The sequence below is a fragment of the Pipra filicauda genome, unplaced genomic scaffold (assembly GCF_003945595.2).
Source record: "Pipra filicauda isolate LSUMZ 115617 unplaced genomic scaffold, ASM394559v2 scaffold221_size1283894_pilon, whole genome shotgun sequence".
Taxonomy (NCBI): domain Eukaryota; kingdom Metazoa; phylum Chordata; class Aves; order Passeriformes; family Pipridae; genus Pipra; species Pipra filicauda.
This window is the reverse complement of record NW_024104334.1, coordinates 288,840-306,295: the sequence shown is the minus strand read 5'-3', so window position 1 is coordinate 306,295 and position 17,456 is coordinate 288,840. Positions and strand designations below refer to the sequence as shown.

Here is a 17,456-nt window from a genome sequence, read left to right as displayed (position 1 = left end):
AAGCTTGACTTTTATGATAGCCTTAGACACTAACGTAGCAGTTTTCTACCAGTCTGCTTGAAGGAAACACTGGCCGAAGAGTTTATTGTTGCTGTGCAGATGTGTCTTGTTTTCCCTGAGCGACTGCCACTTTGTGTGTCAGAGAGAACGTGGGTGCTCACCAGTGGATCGGCACAAGAAAGTTTTATGGTGGATTAACATTATGTGCAGAGATGAAAGTAAGAACGTTAGTCACGTTTTAAGGAATTGCAACACACACGTATAAAAAAATACTGTTTATCTGTTCTCTTCTGATAAAGACAAATTCAAGTTCAAACAGTTGAGTGATGTTTTTTGTTTTGTTTTTTTTTTTTTTAAAATCCTGGATGAGAACAAGACTGGCAGTCTCATGTAGTGGACTCTAGGTACAAAGTGCCCTCTGTCTTTAGAAAGAGAGAAATTACTGAGAAATCGATACATATCCGTAATATTGAATGCTAAAGTGCACTGAATTTCTGACTGTCCTGCTTCTTCCCGAACCAAGTGTACACAAAGGTTTTTGCAGAGCAGGGCTCTGAGTCTCTATCCAAGGAGGTGACAGCACTTTTTCCTCCTGCTGTGAGGTGGATAGTAAGATTTACAATAGATCACTTACCACAGGATTTGGAGTAGATCCAAAGTCTCTTCTGCTTATTCTTGATGGAGTCTGTGTGATAGTTCCGTGTGTTCGGGTAGTCTCTAGTCATGATATGAAAGAAGTGGGAATCTCTATTTTATAATGAGGTCAGAATGACTAGTGGCACGTCATGGCAACATAAAGTGAAAAAGTGCCTGTGCCGTCTTCACACTCTAAGATTTGTTCAAGGCAAAAGCAATGATTCATTTTCTCTTGTTTGGGGCAGGGGAAAAACAGCAGCTCTGATAGCTTACAAGAGAGGAACTCTCCATGAAATTTCTGAAGAGATATTGTACTTAATTTTTGATTGTTCTCTGCCATCTAGAAAGTGTTTTGGGAAAACTGAACAGACAACCTGCCTATTTAACCCATCCAGGGTTCAAGCTAGCCAGCTATGGTTGACTGAAGGATCAGAGCGAGTCCTCCTGCTCTGAGCTGCTGGAGGTACACGGCTGCAGCTCATCTCTTCTTCAGGTCCTGCCAACTGTGAAGCTGAGTGCAAGTTGCTGAGGGGCTTGCATGTGTGCACACATGCTCTGTATGGACGTGGTTCAGCACAGATGGATTGGCACAGGCAGAAGGATATGGCCTCTACAGGCACCTGCATAACCACTGGCAGCATGAACAACCCAATGTCTTTTGAACTATTGCTGGTCAGGGAAAGACTTGCTGTTCAGCTCTCTCTGGTAACTCTCCCCAAGGTCCATGGTCCAGCTCTCAAGACACTGTCTGACTGGCCTGCTTATCGGTCTTCAAGTTTGTTGGCGTATCTTATGCACAGAGAATAAGGAGTACAGTAATGCAGAGAATAGTGAGAAACAGTTTTCTAAGAAGGTGAGACAGGCGCTGCTCAGATACAGGGTTCAGTCAGACTAGTGTATTGACCAGCAGCCTGCTTATTCACAATTTACCCATGAAATTTCCGCCTCTTTTCTCATGCTTGTGCCTCACATCCACCTTGACCCTCCCTTCAATCATGCTCTTAAAAATTTCACAATGTCTTACACATTGCCACAATTGCCCCCTGAAAACCTCCCGCAGTAAGTTTTGAATGCAAGCTTTTACACAGTAAGTTCTCCCTTGGAAATTCCATAATAAACTTGCTCTTTTTTATGAGACTCATTCTTGATAACCCACAATAATCCTATTTTTTTTTGTTATCAATTACCAAGTTGCTGGTTAAACTCCTTCAAGGTTACACTCATGTTCCTTTCATGGCCCGTTGATCAGTGTCTTAGGAGTTTCAGCCTTCCTTATTGACTGTTATCTGCTGTTGGTTAGGATTTGTGTGTTTAATTTATTACCTCTCCTGTTTCTTGCCTTGTCTTTCATGTTGAGTAGCTGTTAGGCAGATAATCTTGCGGTTCCTTGCCCTGTTGGAGCATCAGTTTGAGGGGTGCTGGCTTGCACCTGGCAGTGCAGAACCCGTTGCAGTCAAGGCTGTGCTTCTGCAAGTCTTGGATGGCCTTCGTGAGGGCTGGAAGAGACTGCCAGGACTGTATGAAGTCTCTGCCTCTGGGACAGTTGTCTCTATCTTATTTTCAGCATAGTAATCTCAGTTCTCTTTTGTAACAATTGCGTCTCACAGTCTTTTTATCTGTGCCTGGCAGTTGACTGGTTGGGCGTTGTCATCACAAATTGAGTCAGTTATAACACTATACTGCTCATGATGTGAATGCCTAAATATAAACTGTAAGTTTTAGAGTGAATACAGAATTTGTGTGGTATCATGGGATTCTCACCTCTTGTAAGAGTCTGGGTAGATTAGAAATAACACAGTGGTGGTTCAGCTATCTGGGAAGTGAAGTAATTGGCGCAAGTGCTTATTCCTTTCTTCCCGTGTTACCCTAAGTCAAGAGGCAAGGAATGGCTAGCATTGGAAAGCTGCGAGCAAGAGTTCTTGGGGTCTCTCATGTTGCCTTCTGGTTTTTAATATCATTTCTAGACTTAATTTGTACTTAGGAAAGTCCATACTGGAAACCTGAGGAAAAAATAACTTTATTGTTTTGTTGTAAATGTCTTATTCTGTCTTTCCTAATTGATTCTGCTCTTTTAATATGACATTTGGATCAGTGGTTCATTTCAGTTCTTACTTATGTTACCATAGGAACATATACCAAATCTCAGAAATATTAGGTAAGGCTTTTTATTTACCTTAGTCTATGGCAAGGCTTAAATTGTTATTTTTGTAGAATTCTGAGGTCGTAGTACTGGATTTTTAGAAGATGTATGTCTGTAGGTTTCATTATGGATAAGCCAAAGGAAATCAAAAAGGTAGAATCAAAGTAGTCATGTGCTTTGATTACTTAGTACCTCTCTCTTTGTAGAAAACATAACTTTTTTTTTTCTCTATTGAGGTGAATCAAGTCCAACTCGTCGAGAAGCAGTGAAAAGGAAGACTGCAGAATACCTTATGCGCGCTGAAAAAATTTCCAGTCTCTACCATAAGTCCTCTGAAGATGCATCTGTTTCTATGGTAGGCTTTAATTTATTTTTTCAAACCAGAATTTGGTATAATTAAGTTGTCTTGTCTTTAGCAAAGCATATTCAAACTTAAGGTTCAAAAACTAGCTAGAATTTCTCTTTTGGGAGGCCTGAGGAGTATTTTGATGTTACACTTTTGCTAAGTTGCCATTCTTTTCTGATTCTTGTTGGTGTTTCATAACATTATGAAGAATTTTTGGTTTAATACAGGGCTGGTTTTCACATGCTTTCCTGCTACTTACAGTTGATGAGGTAAACATTTTTCATCATACTAAAGAATCTAAAGGTAAAGCAAAAAACCACATTAGAAGTAACATTTAATTTGACTTTTCCATGAGAATATTGCTTGGCCCTGTAGGGAGTGAGAAAGCTGTTGGTTTCTTCAGCTTAGCACATAGTGGTGTGTCAGAAGTGAGTCGAGCACATGATAGAAGAGGTCAGATGAATTTTCCACAGAATAAGTACTTAATTGTGCAAAGGTTATTCCTGATCCTTTCAAATGTCTCTCTTGGATATGCTCGTATGATCAACTCCTTCTTGATTTTTAGGAAGTTTCTGTACTATTCCCACTTTCTTAAGCAGAAACACCCTTATCTGTACTTGCACAAAAGACAAACACAGCTTGTTCCAAGATACCCTCAATAAATCTCTACTTTGCCCTTCCCCAAACAGTTCCTTTGGGACTTATCTGTTCTTACTTTAGACTTTTACTGCAGTCATGCTAAACTGTCTGTGATTGTCAATGACTGCCCTATTGTAGTAAGTACAAAAGCTACCAACTTCCTGACTCTCTACTTTAATATCAAGTGAGGACAAAAGGCGCAGAAGATTATTGCATCTTACTTTGCACAGATCTAAAAGTGCTTTAAGGAGACCACTGCTGCAAAAATGGGAAGGCTTCTAAAATCTGTCTAATAAGTAAATTAAAAAAGCAAAGACACTGTTCTGTAAGGGTAGCTTTTTTTATGTAGAGAGCCCACAAGTACAATTTTGAGGATGTTCCAAATGGGATACATTTTGTGAGGTTTGGAGTCTTGCTGTTGCTATGAATTGTACTTTGAACAATTTAGTATTTTGGACTGATATGAACTCCTACCAGGTACTCTTTTCTTTGGGTCAAACGCCCCTGAAAATGGGGAAAAAAATCTATATTGAATGGAAACCTCAGTGTGTTTGGAAAGTGCAGAACAAGAGAAAAAAACCCACAAGCAACCTATTTTTGCCTTTTTATAAGTTTAAAAATTAATTGTGGTTGAGAAGGAGGAAGAAATAGGTTGCATTTTTGTATGTGAACTTGAGAGGTAAAGTATTTCCTCTTTTATGCTGTACTAAGACACATGCCTTCTTTGCAGATCCAAAGAAAAGCAGATTTAATTGGAATAAGACAAGAAAAAAGAAGTGGTGAGAATAGAAAACCATTCTCCTGTGCTGAAAATCAAAACGGACAAGTTATGGCAAACCTGATTTTGCACAAGCAAGATGTTGCACCTGGCTGATTCTCATTTTTACAAAACCCCCCCCTGTTTCTATGATTTAGTTTTGGTTTTTTCCTAAGTTTGTACATTTATTTTTATGTCCTTTATTTGCTGCTCTTCATAATGCATACATTTTACTTTTATCTTAGAGCTTTGGAATTTTCTGACATCAAGGGCAGATGGTGCTGATGGGTCATGATGGTTGTGTTGAGGAACAGCTTGTCTCTGAGCTGATAGCTGAAAGTTAATCAGGAGAAGGACTTCTCTCCAAAAGTTATTCTAAGGGTAGAGGTAGGAACCACAAAGAATTGGCACTCTCTGTGCTTTGGCTTAGTGGCTTAAGGAACATGAGGAATGTGACTCTTCCTTCATGTTAATTGCTGAACAGACTTGAATTCTTGCACCGTAGTTACTGCTTATTCTTTGTACTGCCCAATATAGTTTATGTTAAGAGTTTGCATGAATTTTTCCCCCTCATACAGACAGTGATAAGTACACTGAAATGACCTGCACTTATATGCAATGTGATTCTTAGGAATCGAGACATGCAGATACTTTGTGTCCTTCTCCTAAAAAAACTAAGTCCATATTATGCGAGGTTAGTGCAGGACCTGGGCCCTATTAAGACTGGAAGAGTGCAGTTTTGTTATGGTAAGCATGGTTCAGTGCAGGGAATGTCAAGGGCAGTGAGGATGCTGAGACCATTCCTTACAGGAGAAGGTCTGACTGATAGACAAGCCTGGGCACTTAAGGCAGAGTGCTCTTGTTCATGACGTGATGTTACCAGGCAGAACTGCTTTGTCACCCATGTTTGCTGTAGATGGCTTTGTGTTTCCTATTGTGCCCTTACAAGGAACCATCATGGTGATCAGCATCAGAACTAGGCTCACATGCCTTTCTTAGACATGGAATTCTACTTCTTTTTCACCCACCAGGCCAGGGAACTGTCCAGTAAGGGAAGAGAGAAACTCAGAAGTGCAGGTTGGGTTATTGCCCTGCACTTCTCAGCCTCTCGTATCTCCCAAAGGCTCAGGCTGCCAGCCATGTGCTGAGCCACATGCAGTGGTCTCAAAAGACTGTGCCCACTACCCATACCCCAAGCTACCCATTTGCCATCTGAACACCACATGAAGGCAAAGCACAGTGGCTTGCTTTTCTCTGAGGTCCTGGGGCAGGAGAAAGTGAGCCATTCTTTCATGACTGGAAATGCCAGACACTTGCCTCTTCGAAGACCAGATTTCCCTAGAGGCAAAAGTCTGGCATTTCAGAGCTGAGAAGCAAAAATTATCTTTGGTGCCATGGAAACCAAACAAAGAACAACAGTATTTTGTTACTTTTCTTGCCTCAACAAAAATTCAGCAGTGTAGCCCTCAAGGATAGCATCCTTAGCAACCACCCTGCTGCTGGCAAGTGCGAGTGGTGAAGAAACACAAGAAGAGGGTGTTTGGAGAACCCTTGGCACTGTTAAAAAAAGGTTGCGGATAGAGGGCTTAATGATGGATAGAAGATTTCTTAAAGCTGGAAAGAAACACAGGGAGCTGATGCAACTGTGACCGTGAAGTGGGAACTCACTTGACAGAGTCTTGTAAACACTGAGAAAAGCCTTGCTGTGACCCATAAGAGTAGGAGATGTGGGGACATCTTCTGGAGCTTGTAAACAGACATGTAGACCTTCTGGAAAAACAAGCTGCAACAAATGCTGTCCGTCTCTTCCTCCTTTGGCACAGCATGGCAGCTTCCAGGACCTTCTCTTCGACAAACGCTCCAGAGCACTGTGTAATGGCAGCAGCGGGTCATTTTACTCGTTCTCAAGCTGCATTTTCTCCTCTGCCCCTTTATAAGTAGCAGCTCTGGGGAGCCACCTCCAAGCCTGAGAGGGGGCTGTAGCAACAGCCTCTGAATCACGCTGGATTGACTGTCAGAAAGGTGAAGTCTTACATAGCTGTCAGCTGCAAAGCCCAGCGCAGCTGTCTGTACAGGCTGTGGGTCCATTTTAACTTTGGTAGTTTTATAAAGCATACTTTTTCCCTCTTTGAAATTAGTTCTGATTCTACTCATGCCTAACTTCTTACATTCAGAGTTGTTTCTTTTTGCACTGTTATGAAAGCTATTGTCTTTTAAAATGTCAATTATTTTTGATTTTCAAAGCAATTTACTAACAAGAGGTACATGCAAGCCCGATGCCCAAACAGAAGAAGCAACTTTCATTCTTTGTGGTTTTCATAAGATATCTTCCTAAAATTCTCATTAAATGTGCATGAAAATTACATGAAGTATAAAGAAAATGCACTGCCATAGTTCTGTGAGATATAAATTTAACATAAAATAAGAAATTCAGTCTCAAGGTTTCCAAGATCACATCCAAGGTGTGTCTCAGCTTCAGGGAAGATGCATTCTCCAGTTGGTTCTCACTGAGGGCCTTCTGAAGCACACTGTAGTTTTCTGTTGTTCAGATGCAGGCAAAAATGCATCCTGCTTTTCTCCTGGTGCACAGGTAGGAAGGGGCTGGGATGTTCTGCAACACCAGGAGAGCTGGAAGCACTTTCATACCCATGAGGCAGTGTATCTGCCACAAAACAAGGCATCTCCTTGCTGCCATTGAAGATCTGGCTATGCTACAGGTAGATAGTTATTGAAGTCATCAGACTCAGACCTCTGAATGGCAAGGGGAGATCGTATTTTGATGTGCAGCTCTGCGCTGGTGTTCATGAAAGTTCTTTTTTCTTATCCTGAGGATCTGTGGTGAATGCTGTCAAAGGTGGCAGCATTAGCAGTTAAAATTAGCAGAGCTTTCTGGGTGAAAGAATGAAGAGATTAAAATAAAGATAAAATAATTTATTAGAGGAGATCTGGGGAAAACGGCAGTTGTGCTGAGAAAGCTCTGAGGGGGCAGTGCAAGGTGCGTCACTGCTGGAGCACATGGGTTGCTTTGTGCAACCAAAGGAGGACCAGGACCTTATTTTTCACTGCATCCTGGGAAGTAGAGGGATGTAAGGAACTCCACAACAGGTGCTGGTATACCCCAGCCTGAGATGTGCACGTGATGTGGTTCTTGGGATTGTCCTATGCAGAGCCAGGAGTTGGATGCGATGATCCTTATCGGTTCCTTCCAACTCAGGATATTCTATGATTTCCCATCAAATGGTGTTTGTGTTACTGGGCTACGAAAGTGCTCTTACCTTAAATGAGGTTAATGTGAGAGGCCCTTTCTCTTGCCTGGCTGGTGGTATATTTCTCTTTCTCCTTCTGCTCTTATAACTGCTGGCCATGATGCCAAAGCTGAGGCAAGAGCTATTGCCACATTTCCTTTTGTGGCTTGCAAAATTAGAGCTTTCCAAAGGCAGGTGGTGGCCACAAGCTGCTGAGTCTTTGCAGAGACATCACAGTCAGCATCATCCTTTTCTATTTGCAATTAGCACATGATGCTGGCCAAAGGGTGATGGTGGGAGAGGAACTGGTGATGCCAATCCTAACTCAGATAAATCCAACAGTGCAGCTCAGAGTGTAGTCTGGAAATAAAGGGCCTGACCACAGGAGAGATGATCCTGGGATACCTGTGCAGCATGCCAAGCATTCAGATAGGATGCTGAAGGTCTTTAGGCAGAGGTAGCCTGCCACTTTCTTTAGAATACAAATGCCTTATTTCTAAAGGCAAACAAAGCTTTTGACTTTTTGTTACCCTCCTTCCTGTATTATTATTTTTTTTTTGGCCCTCTGTTTTTGATGAGAGTGGTGTTTTTTAGTTATTTTTATTATTGCTGCCTAGATGCTGAGCTTGGATTTTTACTCTATTCAGAGGAGCAGGCGGTTTCATAGAGTGCTTAATTGCTGCAGTTCTGGGAATTGGGTATTTAGAGTTTGCTTCCGGCTTGCCTCACAACAGAATGTGATGCCTCCCCATCACTGGGCCCTACTATTAGACTTTGCAACAGTGAAACCAAAGTACTGTAAAGGGCAAAAAATAACCTGAAACTGATAAAAGTGGAGAAACTATTGGGAGCTGTGGAGAGGTAGATGTGATTGTAAATCCTTTTAAAGTAAGAAGTGACTGTAGAGTGCATATATGAAAAACAGTGTGTGTACACAGTATTGCGGACTGTGCCACCACTGGTCATACATTAGAGAAGGACCTAAAATATAAATAATGGGTTTTTTTGAGCTCTTAAGACGTAATGGGCGCAGGAATCTAATTGTATAGCATTATTAGACAACTATTAACTTCTGTAGAGATGTATGAACTTAATTCATGGTTGAAATGTTATTCATAAGAGAGAATTTTAAAAGCTTGATTATTGAGGAATAGTTATAAAATGTAATAGCAAGCAGATAAAAGTGGAAATCTTTTATAGTAGTCTAGAGGATTTGGAATTGTTATCTTCCATTTAATGTATTCCTTAGAATGCTTTTGATATCTTGTCATGCATAAGTGTTAGCACAACTCTTTGTTTCAAAGGAAATATTTGATTATTGCCAAAAAATTGCACATTCTCAGAATGCTTTCAACAGCTTACTAGAATGTGGAACGTAAATTAGGTTTGGAGAAAAAAGTTCATGCAGAGTGTTCTTTTTTTTCTTCTTCTTCCTGCTGCAGCCTTCAGTTTTAGATTGTAGAATCTGGGCTGTTTTCTCCTAACTGCAGTTGGTACTTCTGCTTGACAGTGTTTACATTATGAAACAATTATGAGATCCAGACAAATAAATGAAGATAAGTAATGAACTCTTTTAAACATTGAGCCCATAAAAGCACACTTTTCTCCATGCTTTCTGAACATGTATTTATAACCCTTTCTTTTGGATTTTGTGTGCAATGCTTAAATAGGTACTGAGTTTTAGGAAGGAATTTGGAAGGAGAGGTTATTGACTGGCAACACAAAGGGGCTCAGTTTTGGGAAAGGCTTTGGCCTTTGAGGATACTGCAGTAAGGATGTCAGAGGGGAAAAACTAGGGGGGGAGCAAATGGCACTGCCTAGTTCAGCATCTTGGAGTTTATGATCACAAGTGAAAAATTTTCATTTTCCCTGATAGTTAAGCATTTCATCCACAGCATAATTGCTTAGCAGCCATTTTCCGATGTGACGTAACTGTTACATATTGTCTCAGGATGCTGATAAATTAAGTAAACAACTTTTATGTCTTAGAAGCCTAAAAATCAAGGAGTTTCACCTTCCTCTTCCTTTCCACCTTTGTGTGATAGAAATGTACTTGGGGAGGCCAGGTTATGCTTAAAAGGAGTTTGGCATTCAACAGCTCTGCAAATGAAATTACCTTATTTATGAGGAAGAGGTTCTAGTAGAAGCTGCATGTTGAATTTTTGGAGGAAGATCTAATGAATTCTCTCAGTTGGCAACCAGAAACTTCTGAAAATGTTTGTTAACATGCCAGAAGTATATGGGATGCTTAAGAGGTTGGTCTTTGTCCCAGAAGACTTCCATTTGAAATGCTGTTCCTGCCTTGGAGATGCAAGCTTTGAGGTTGCCCTGAAAAACTGCAAAACATAGCATGGACAAAAATCCATGCCTATTAGCATATTAACTACTTGAATAGTTAGCACATGCCAATTTTCTTGCTGTGGTGTTAATTTCTAGATTAATGATATCTAGCTAGCTACCTTTTTCTAAGGCAGTTTTAGGAATAATTTCTGTTGTGCACCTTATTATTAAATGGATTTCACAAAGCTCACCAGAGAGCAAGAGAACCCTGTTTATAATTCTATATTTTATGTTCTTCAGACTTTAAAAGCCTCTAATTTGCTTTCTCCTCCTCAGTGATCTCTGAATTATTTTGTACCCAGAATACCTGTAAGGCTTTGATTGATTATTATGATGTGGTAAGAACCGAGTAATCAATTGCCAGGTTCCATTAAGCATAGCAAATATAAAAATTCATTATTTTTTTGTTTTTTAAATTTTTGTTTTCACTGTTATCTCGACTTTTATTTACTTGCAAGTTGTTTTTTTTTCCCCCACTAAGGACAAACAGAAAACTTCTCCTTTCATCTTCACTCTCTGTGATTTATGATAAATTTAGTTTCCTTCGGCCTGGCATTTGCTTCAGCAGGCAGTCTTCCTTCAAGTACCACCCTGATTGATGTATAATCTTTGATATCTTCCATTAGCCTCCAGGATCACTAAGTTCAAGGCCCTCTTGGAACCTAAGGAGCCCTGCCGAGGAACTGAAGACCTTCAGAGTCCTTGGGGTGATTGACAAGGTAATTCTTCAGTGTCTCTTCAAGAATTCAGTCATAAATCGACTGCATGCTGACATTTTGTCTTTGAAGCTGTGGATCTTAAGGATATGAAACAAAAGGGGAAAATGACTCAAATGCATCTGCACTTTAAAATAACAAAAGTAGAAGAAAAAAAGGCTTTTATCTAAGCAATTCATGTAAGGTCATGCAAAATGTATTTGAGCTAAAGGATAAGGTACATGTTTGGTGGCATTCAATAGGATGAGGCCTGTTTTTCAAAAATGAAGTCATAGTTACAATACTGGGGTAAGGACGAGTTGATGTTTTTTCAGTTGAACAGTCTGGTGGATACTTAAAATATAGGAGGATAGAAATTCCTACTTTTGAACTCTTACTTGAAATGGGGACTGGGGACACATACAACTGTTCTCCTTCCCTGAGAATTTGGAATTGAAATGTATTGCCAAGACAGAGATTCAGCAATGAAGCCAAGCTTATTTTTGAGTCATGCAAATAATGTCTTCCAAAATCCCAGGATAATACCCCTCTGCAAACAGTAAAGGACCATACGGAGTTTTTGCAAGCCTAATTAAGAGACCAGAAGAATTGTTGCGTCTTTTTGATAACACTGATTAGCATTACCTTACCAAATACTTTTAAGATTATGTATTATATTCAGCAATGTGACAGTGGCTAAGGCAGACTGTAATGGCTTGTTTCCTTTTTGCTGTGCCAAGTCCCTTTTGCCTTTTGATAGTTCCTAATGTGGTCCGTGGTTTGTGTGTGAGATGGTGGTGCATTTGTAACTTGCATCAGAAAACCTGTAGCTTATCTCTTAAGGTCTGTATTTCTTGGTTTCTTTTTCCTGTTGGACTGACCCTAGCTATTGGGACTGATTTTTGGTTTTCTTTGCTTGTTTTGTTGTAATTGTGTGTATAAGTTGATAATTTCTCCTCAGAGGGCTATATACCTTTAGGTATTATGGTTACTTTTATAGCACACAAGGTTTTCTCAGCTCTGACTTCATATTCATTGTATCTTCTTTCCTCAGCTGTAAGTACAGAATTTAACCTGTATTTCACTCTGTATACATATCAGAGACAGGTTGGAAAGACCACCTATCTGTTGCATTAGTAGGTGCTAGCTAAATTAGTAGCCATTAAATGGATGCAGTAGGCATGGATTTTGTGAATTAGTCTGACAATGTAAGCCTGCAGAAGTACTAGAAATGGATCAAGAAAGACCTTCTCAGTATCTCTGTTCTTGTATAAGAATAATGAACATCTACTGGAGAAGATTCTTGATCACAATGAAGCTTTTGGAGTTCTTGGTTGTACCAGGTCTCCTTAGATCTCTCTGAGCAGAGTTTCAGTAAGTGTTCCAGGTGTGAGCTAAACGTGTCCAGATCTTTGAAGCAGAGTTGGGAAGAATCAGGCTTCTAAAGATGACAAAATAAAAGATCTGTAGTGTCGGAGATGTGTGTGAGGAGCAATAGGCCTGTGGATACAGCTGGTGTGCTTGTGTGCAAACAATATCATAGGGCTCAGAGTTCATGTTTAATTATTGTATGGAAAGGGGAAATTCTTTCAGGTGTCTTTGTACTCTGCATTCCTGCTTCCACATACTCCTTGTCACAAACTTAATCTTATTCTGAGTATGCTGCCTTTTTTCCTTATATTTCTAGGTGTTTATAATGTTGTGAGCCAAATGAAAAACTACTCTAAGCCCAGATGTCCAGAGCATGTTCTATTTGGTTTGATAATGCATACACAAAATGCTCGTGAATATGAAGCAAAAGTGTGCATGTGTGTCTGTGTGATGGAGATGATGCCCCTGCCTTTGGTTTCAAGCACCATCTTGCTTCCTTCCTCACCATCACTGTTATTTGCCTTCTTCTCTGCTTGCATATGCCCTAAAGCTCACATCATGGAGAAATCCAAATCAAAGTGTAAGTATACTTACTGGAGCCAAGTAGATGACATAGCATGCTTGTTCTTGAAAATGGATTTTGATTTTCGTGGCCAGCATTGAAGATGCCTTGCTTTTGGGCACGAGGCTGTAACTGGTTCAGCGTCACGCAGAGTTTTACCTGAAAATACTCTCCTATTCTAACCCTGAGATAGCTGCTTTGGTTTCAGCAGAACATGGGTGTGTGGATAGTAATGAGCCACTGGGATTGTAACTGCTGGCTTGCCTAATCCTGGGCAAGACTGGCTCAAACACACTGTGTTAAGAAATGGTGTTGGTTGCTTTGCAGACTTTTTCTCCCACTGCTGAAGCCCAGAGTGGTGTCTGCCTGCTACAGTGCTGCCTCGAGAAAACCAACTGTTAACCTTCCCTCCATCAAATGCTGAAAGGTTCAGTGCCTTCCCTTAGAGTAATGTCTCTCTTTGTTCTTTTTTTTGAAGCCTCTTGAAGTGTTTTGAGTTGGCTTCATTTTCACAGACAAAATGCTTGTTGCAACCTGAAACTCTGGGGTTTTCAACCTGTTTTAGACCAGGCAGAATGATTAGATATTTAATTTTAGCCTAGTTTATTCCCAATGTGCAATCTTTCTTTCCTTGTCTGCCCTTTCACCTTTCTTGTCACCTTAGTAATTTTTGTTGTGTTGACCCTTTTCTGTTGAATCTGAGGGAGTTAGAGATTTTAGGATTATTAAACTCCTTAAATTATTGTGAAAATTTGGAGAAGAATGACCATATCTGCGCCTTGCCTCCCATTCTTCTGCTTCAGTTCTCCTGCAAAGGCTGTGGTATAAATCTGACTATTTTAGTAGACCAAAGAGAACCTACACTTTGCTTGAGAAAAGCAGTTTTCTTGAATTCTGCTGCTGCTGTGTTTGCTCACTTCATGGTGTCAAAAGTTAACGAGGTGGTGTTTGCAGGTATTTTATATGTTTATTATGTTAAGAGTCTGCCTGTGAGTAGGTTTCTGAAAATAAAGGTTTAATGTAATGATAGAGGTGGCTTTTGTCCTGCAAACGTTGTGGAATCTGAGGTGCTGCAGATTGGGCAGCAAAGCTCTCATTAGTGTTAACAGACGTACAGCACTGAAAACAAACTAATACCTAAATATTTTAGCTGCTGTTATCACCAACCAAGAATGATCAATTATTTAATCAGTTCATGTACCTTAAAGCAGAAAACTTCTTTTTTGAATAGGAGAGAGTTTTGCTTTCAGAATTTGCCTAATTAAAAATCAAGGTTGCAGATTCTGTGCTGAGTTTCTGCCCTAGGCAAATCTTTCCTTTGAAGCTACAACTGGCCCCTAAAGAAACGACTTTGTTATGGTGCTGCTGGATACTTTCACAATGCTGTTTCAAACCCAATTTCTTATTCTTTAGAACCCTCTGTTATTTAGATTCATTCAGTTTAAAGATTCATCTTGAAAGCAGAGTGCATTAAGTAATAACTATGCCTCTGTAACCAATGACTGTCTTTTATGTCTTTTCTATCCCCTCCCCTGGTCCCCCATCAAGCCACACTGTCCGTACTGGCACTGGTGTGACTGTGATCAGTTCTTCCACAGATGTCTGTACATTTGAGCTTGTTGTCCAGTACACTGTTTGTCAAGCTTTATTATGAAACCTTAAAAAATAAAATACTCTCCTCAGGGCCTTGCTAAAATTCTTTTGGGAGTTTCTGAAAAGGATTCTGTGGGTAGATAACTTTTTTTTAAGAACTGGAAGCAATTCTGTTAATCTTGAGTATAGGTTTTCTTTGTGGCTGTTTGTACTATCTTCAGAAGTCATAATTCTGGTGGTTGTACATTTTGGTGAATCGACTTTAAAAACATGCAGAAAAACTAACTCAGTATTATTAATTATTTATAAAGTGTGATTACTGCTTTTCTGCTTGATGAGTGGCAATGCCAAAAAGCAGAAGTATTTAGCATGTATGTCAGCTTCACGTGCATAGTGTGCAGACCCATATTTGAATTCAAACAGGTTATGACTAGCTTTAATAGAATTTAATCAGAGAGTGGGAGAAACAGGCTCTTCTTACGGCAGCGTGTGTATTGTGCAAGAATAACGTAGGACATAGGTAACTATGTTCTGTTAGTATTTGTCAGAAACTTAAATATTTGGCCTTTTGAGGTGAGATTAAAGACTGTTGCAGCTGTGAACCTGAGTTGACTGTAGCAGATGTTTTCTCTCACCTGGCTCTTGGGTGCACTCTACCAAGCATCTTTAGATCATCTTATGGGTTTGAATGAGTGGCTGTGTGTGCATGAGAGGTGTGGGGGGAAGGGAGCTGTAATAAACTTACAAACATGGCATAATGGAAAATAGCAGTGGAAAAAATGGTTGAAAATCTGAAACTGAGTAGTAATAGTAACTATTCATACGAATAAACTTATAAGAGCTGGTTTTCTGTTTTGATAACCTTGTCGTTTCTTAAGTGATTTGCCAAGTCCTACAAAATCAAATCAACTACAGAGTTATCGGCAAAACTGATTTCTTGGCTCACTAACTTCTTTTCCCTGCTGCTGTGGGATTATTCCTAACTGCAGTCGGGTTTCAAGCCCCATGTAACAAAGCTTACTGAACTTTAAAACACAGTCTCTCTGCCAGCTAGTAAGAGTCCTGTCCCTTCTTCCCTACCCTCAAACACCTGCCGCTTGTTTTCCTGAAATCGTTCCATTTATACTAATCTGAATGTTTCTGAGTATTTGTTGGTATAACCCTAGCTTCCTTCTTGTTTGTCTCACTAAAATTTCTTTTGACTTTAGTGAATGTTTTATTTCATCTGACATAAAACAGTCTTAAGATTTGATAGAGTAACACAAATTTTACCCTTGCCTTTAGAAAATAGAAATTAAAATATTGGATGTTCCTGTGCAGGCCGAACTATATGTATCTTTTGGCCTCCAGAAAGAAATAATTTGTAGAGATATTTTCTTTTAAATCAAAATTATTTTAAGTTTATCTTCGTAACTGTTACAAAATTGCTTAGTACCATGTCAGTGGCATTTCATATTCTAAAATGCATTCTCTAGTAAAACCTGCCAGGTATATTTTCTAGGTTAATATTTCACTATTTTTAATTTATTGGCCAGTTTTTATTTTGCTCTAAGAAAATGGACCTTCCTCTTTGCTACCAACCAACTTAAAATATTTAAAAATTTGAATTTGAATATATGCTTCTTTCTTAGCATTTTCATTATTTAAAGCTGCACCATTTGTCTTATAAGTACACTATTATTACAAGTCATAGAATACACAAGCTATAAATTCCTTAGAATAATGATTTGAAAGGAGGAGTAATTGCAAACTGAAGATAATTCATATTGCACAGGTACAAGGATAAGCAATAATCACATTTTCCATACATATTAACCAAATGTAATCTCTTTTTGTAACGACAGAGGGAGACGAGTGAGAGTCTGGGTGGTGTAATCTGAAAAGTGACAAGAATAAATCTGTGCTAAGCAGATCTTTTAATCCTGGTAGCCTTGTGACAGCCAGCACAGTTGAGGAGAGTGAATTGCAACCCTTCTTCTGCCTCATCACTGCAACTGTGTCCTGAGAGCAGCACCAGCTGTGTGCCAGACCCTGCTGAGGTTTTCTTGCGGTCTCAAATCCTCACCCCTAGGATCAGGTGGACAGCTTGTCTCGTTCCGTGTTGTCTGTCACAACCTGTAACTGGATTTTCCAACTGGTGGGGTAAATGCAAGAAAAAAATCATAGATGATCATCTGATACAGATTCAAGTTTGTAGGACTTCTGTTAAACTATCTATCCAGTGATAAAAGTACATTTGTTTAGCAGATAATGACCAGAATTAATAGATGGCCCACTGGTGACATTATTACATGATGTGTTTTCAGTGTAGAGTGGCAATTTAATAACAAAATGGAGCTGGTTTTAAAGTAATCCCTTAGCTCTGGTTTGTCTTCAAAATCTTTCTGTTGTCTGGTACTGCAGTAAGAGATCCTATTCAATTTTCTTTGATCAGTCATGAGCTGTTTTTCAATTGTGTCAGTGAACTTAAAGTTACATTTTAGCAAGCAAATGTGTTAATGTGTTTGTTTTGATTAGTGTTAAAAGCTGATGAAGTAAATAAAAAGCACAAGTATGTTCTGAACGATGTCCTGAAAGAGTGGAGGCAAGAAAAAAACCAGTATGATATGCTGGACAGGGGAGAAGGAAGGGGAAAAAAAATCCCAGAAATGAAAGAGGAGCTGGGGAAGCAAATGTCTGCAGCGTGACAGGATTTATGCGTTTGTTAAAGCCACCCGCAGGAGAGCAGTGCAGTTAGAGCAGCCCTTAGTTCTTCCAGAGCCGTCCCCCGCGACCTTGGTTGGGTGCTCGGTAGGGTAACTAATGGTTCACCATGTTCTTTTTTCCTGGTGACTTGCCTGTTGCCTGCCTCTGGGTCTGTGCTTCCCCTTATGCTGACTTCTGCAGTATTCCTTCAGTCTCTTATCTCAGGGCTTTGATGCATATGTTCTGAAGGTGGCCACCGTGACTTTGGGTGGCAGCAGATGGTAAACCTTCAGGCTGCCACCGGCTATACTGGTGTTAAGTTGGAAACTTAACGTTTGATGAAGAATCAGTAGTGCATATGAAAGAGCTTTTACTGCAGAAATATCTTTTAATTAAAAAAAATTAGCATACTGAAACATTTGCTAATTTCTGTGCATTTAAAGGATC

General features: G+C 39.8%; 1 protein-coding gene across 1 annotated transcript in view; it reads left to right on the top strand.

The window, feature by feature from the left end:
• RPS6KC1 (ribosomal protein S6 kinase C1) overlaps positions 1-17,456 on the top strand; it is an 88,077-nt gene that overhangs the window by 35,539 nt on the left and 35,082 nt on the right. The window contains exons 8-9 of the mRNA XM_027723745.2: positions 3,013-3,131; positions 10,730-10,822. Coding sequence (XP_027579546.1) covers positions 3,013-3,131; positions 10,730-10,822 — 212 coding nt within the window. The remainder of the gene's footprint in view (positions 1-3,012; positions 3,132-10,729; positions 10,823-17,456) is intronic.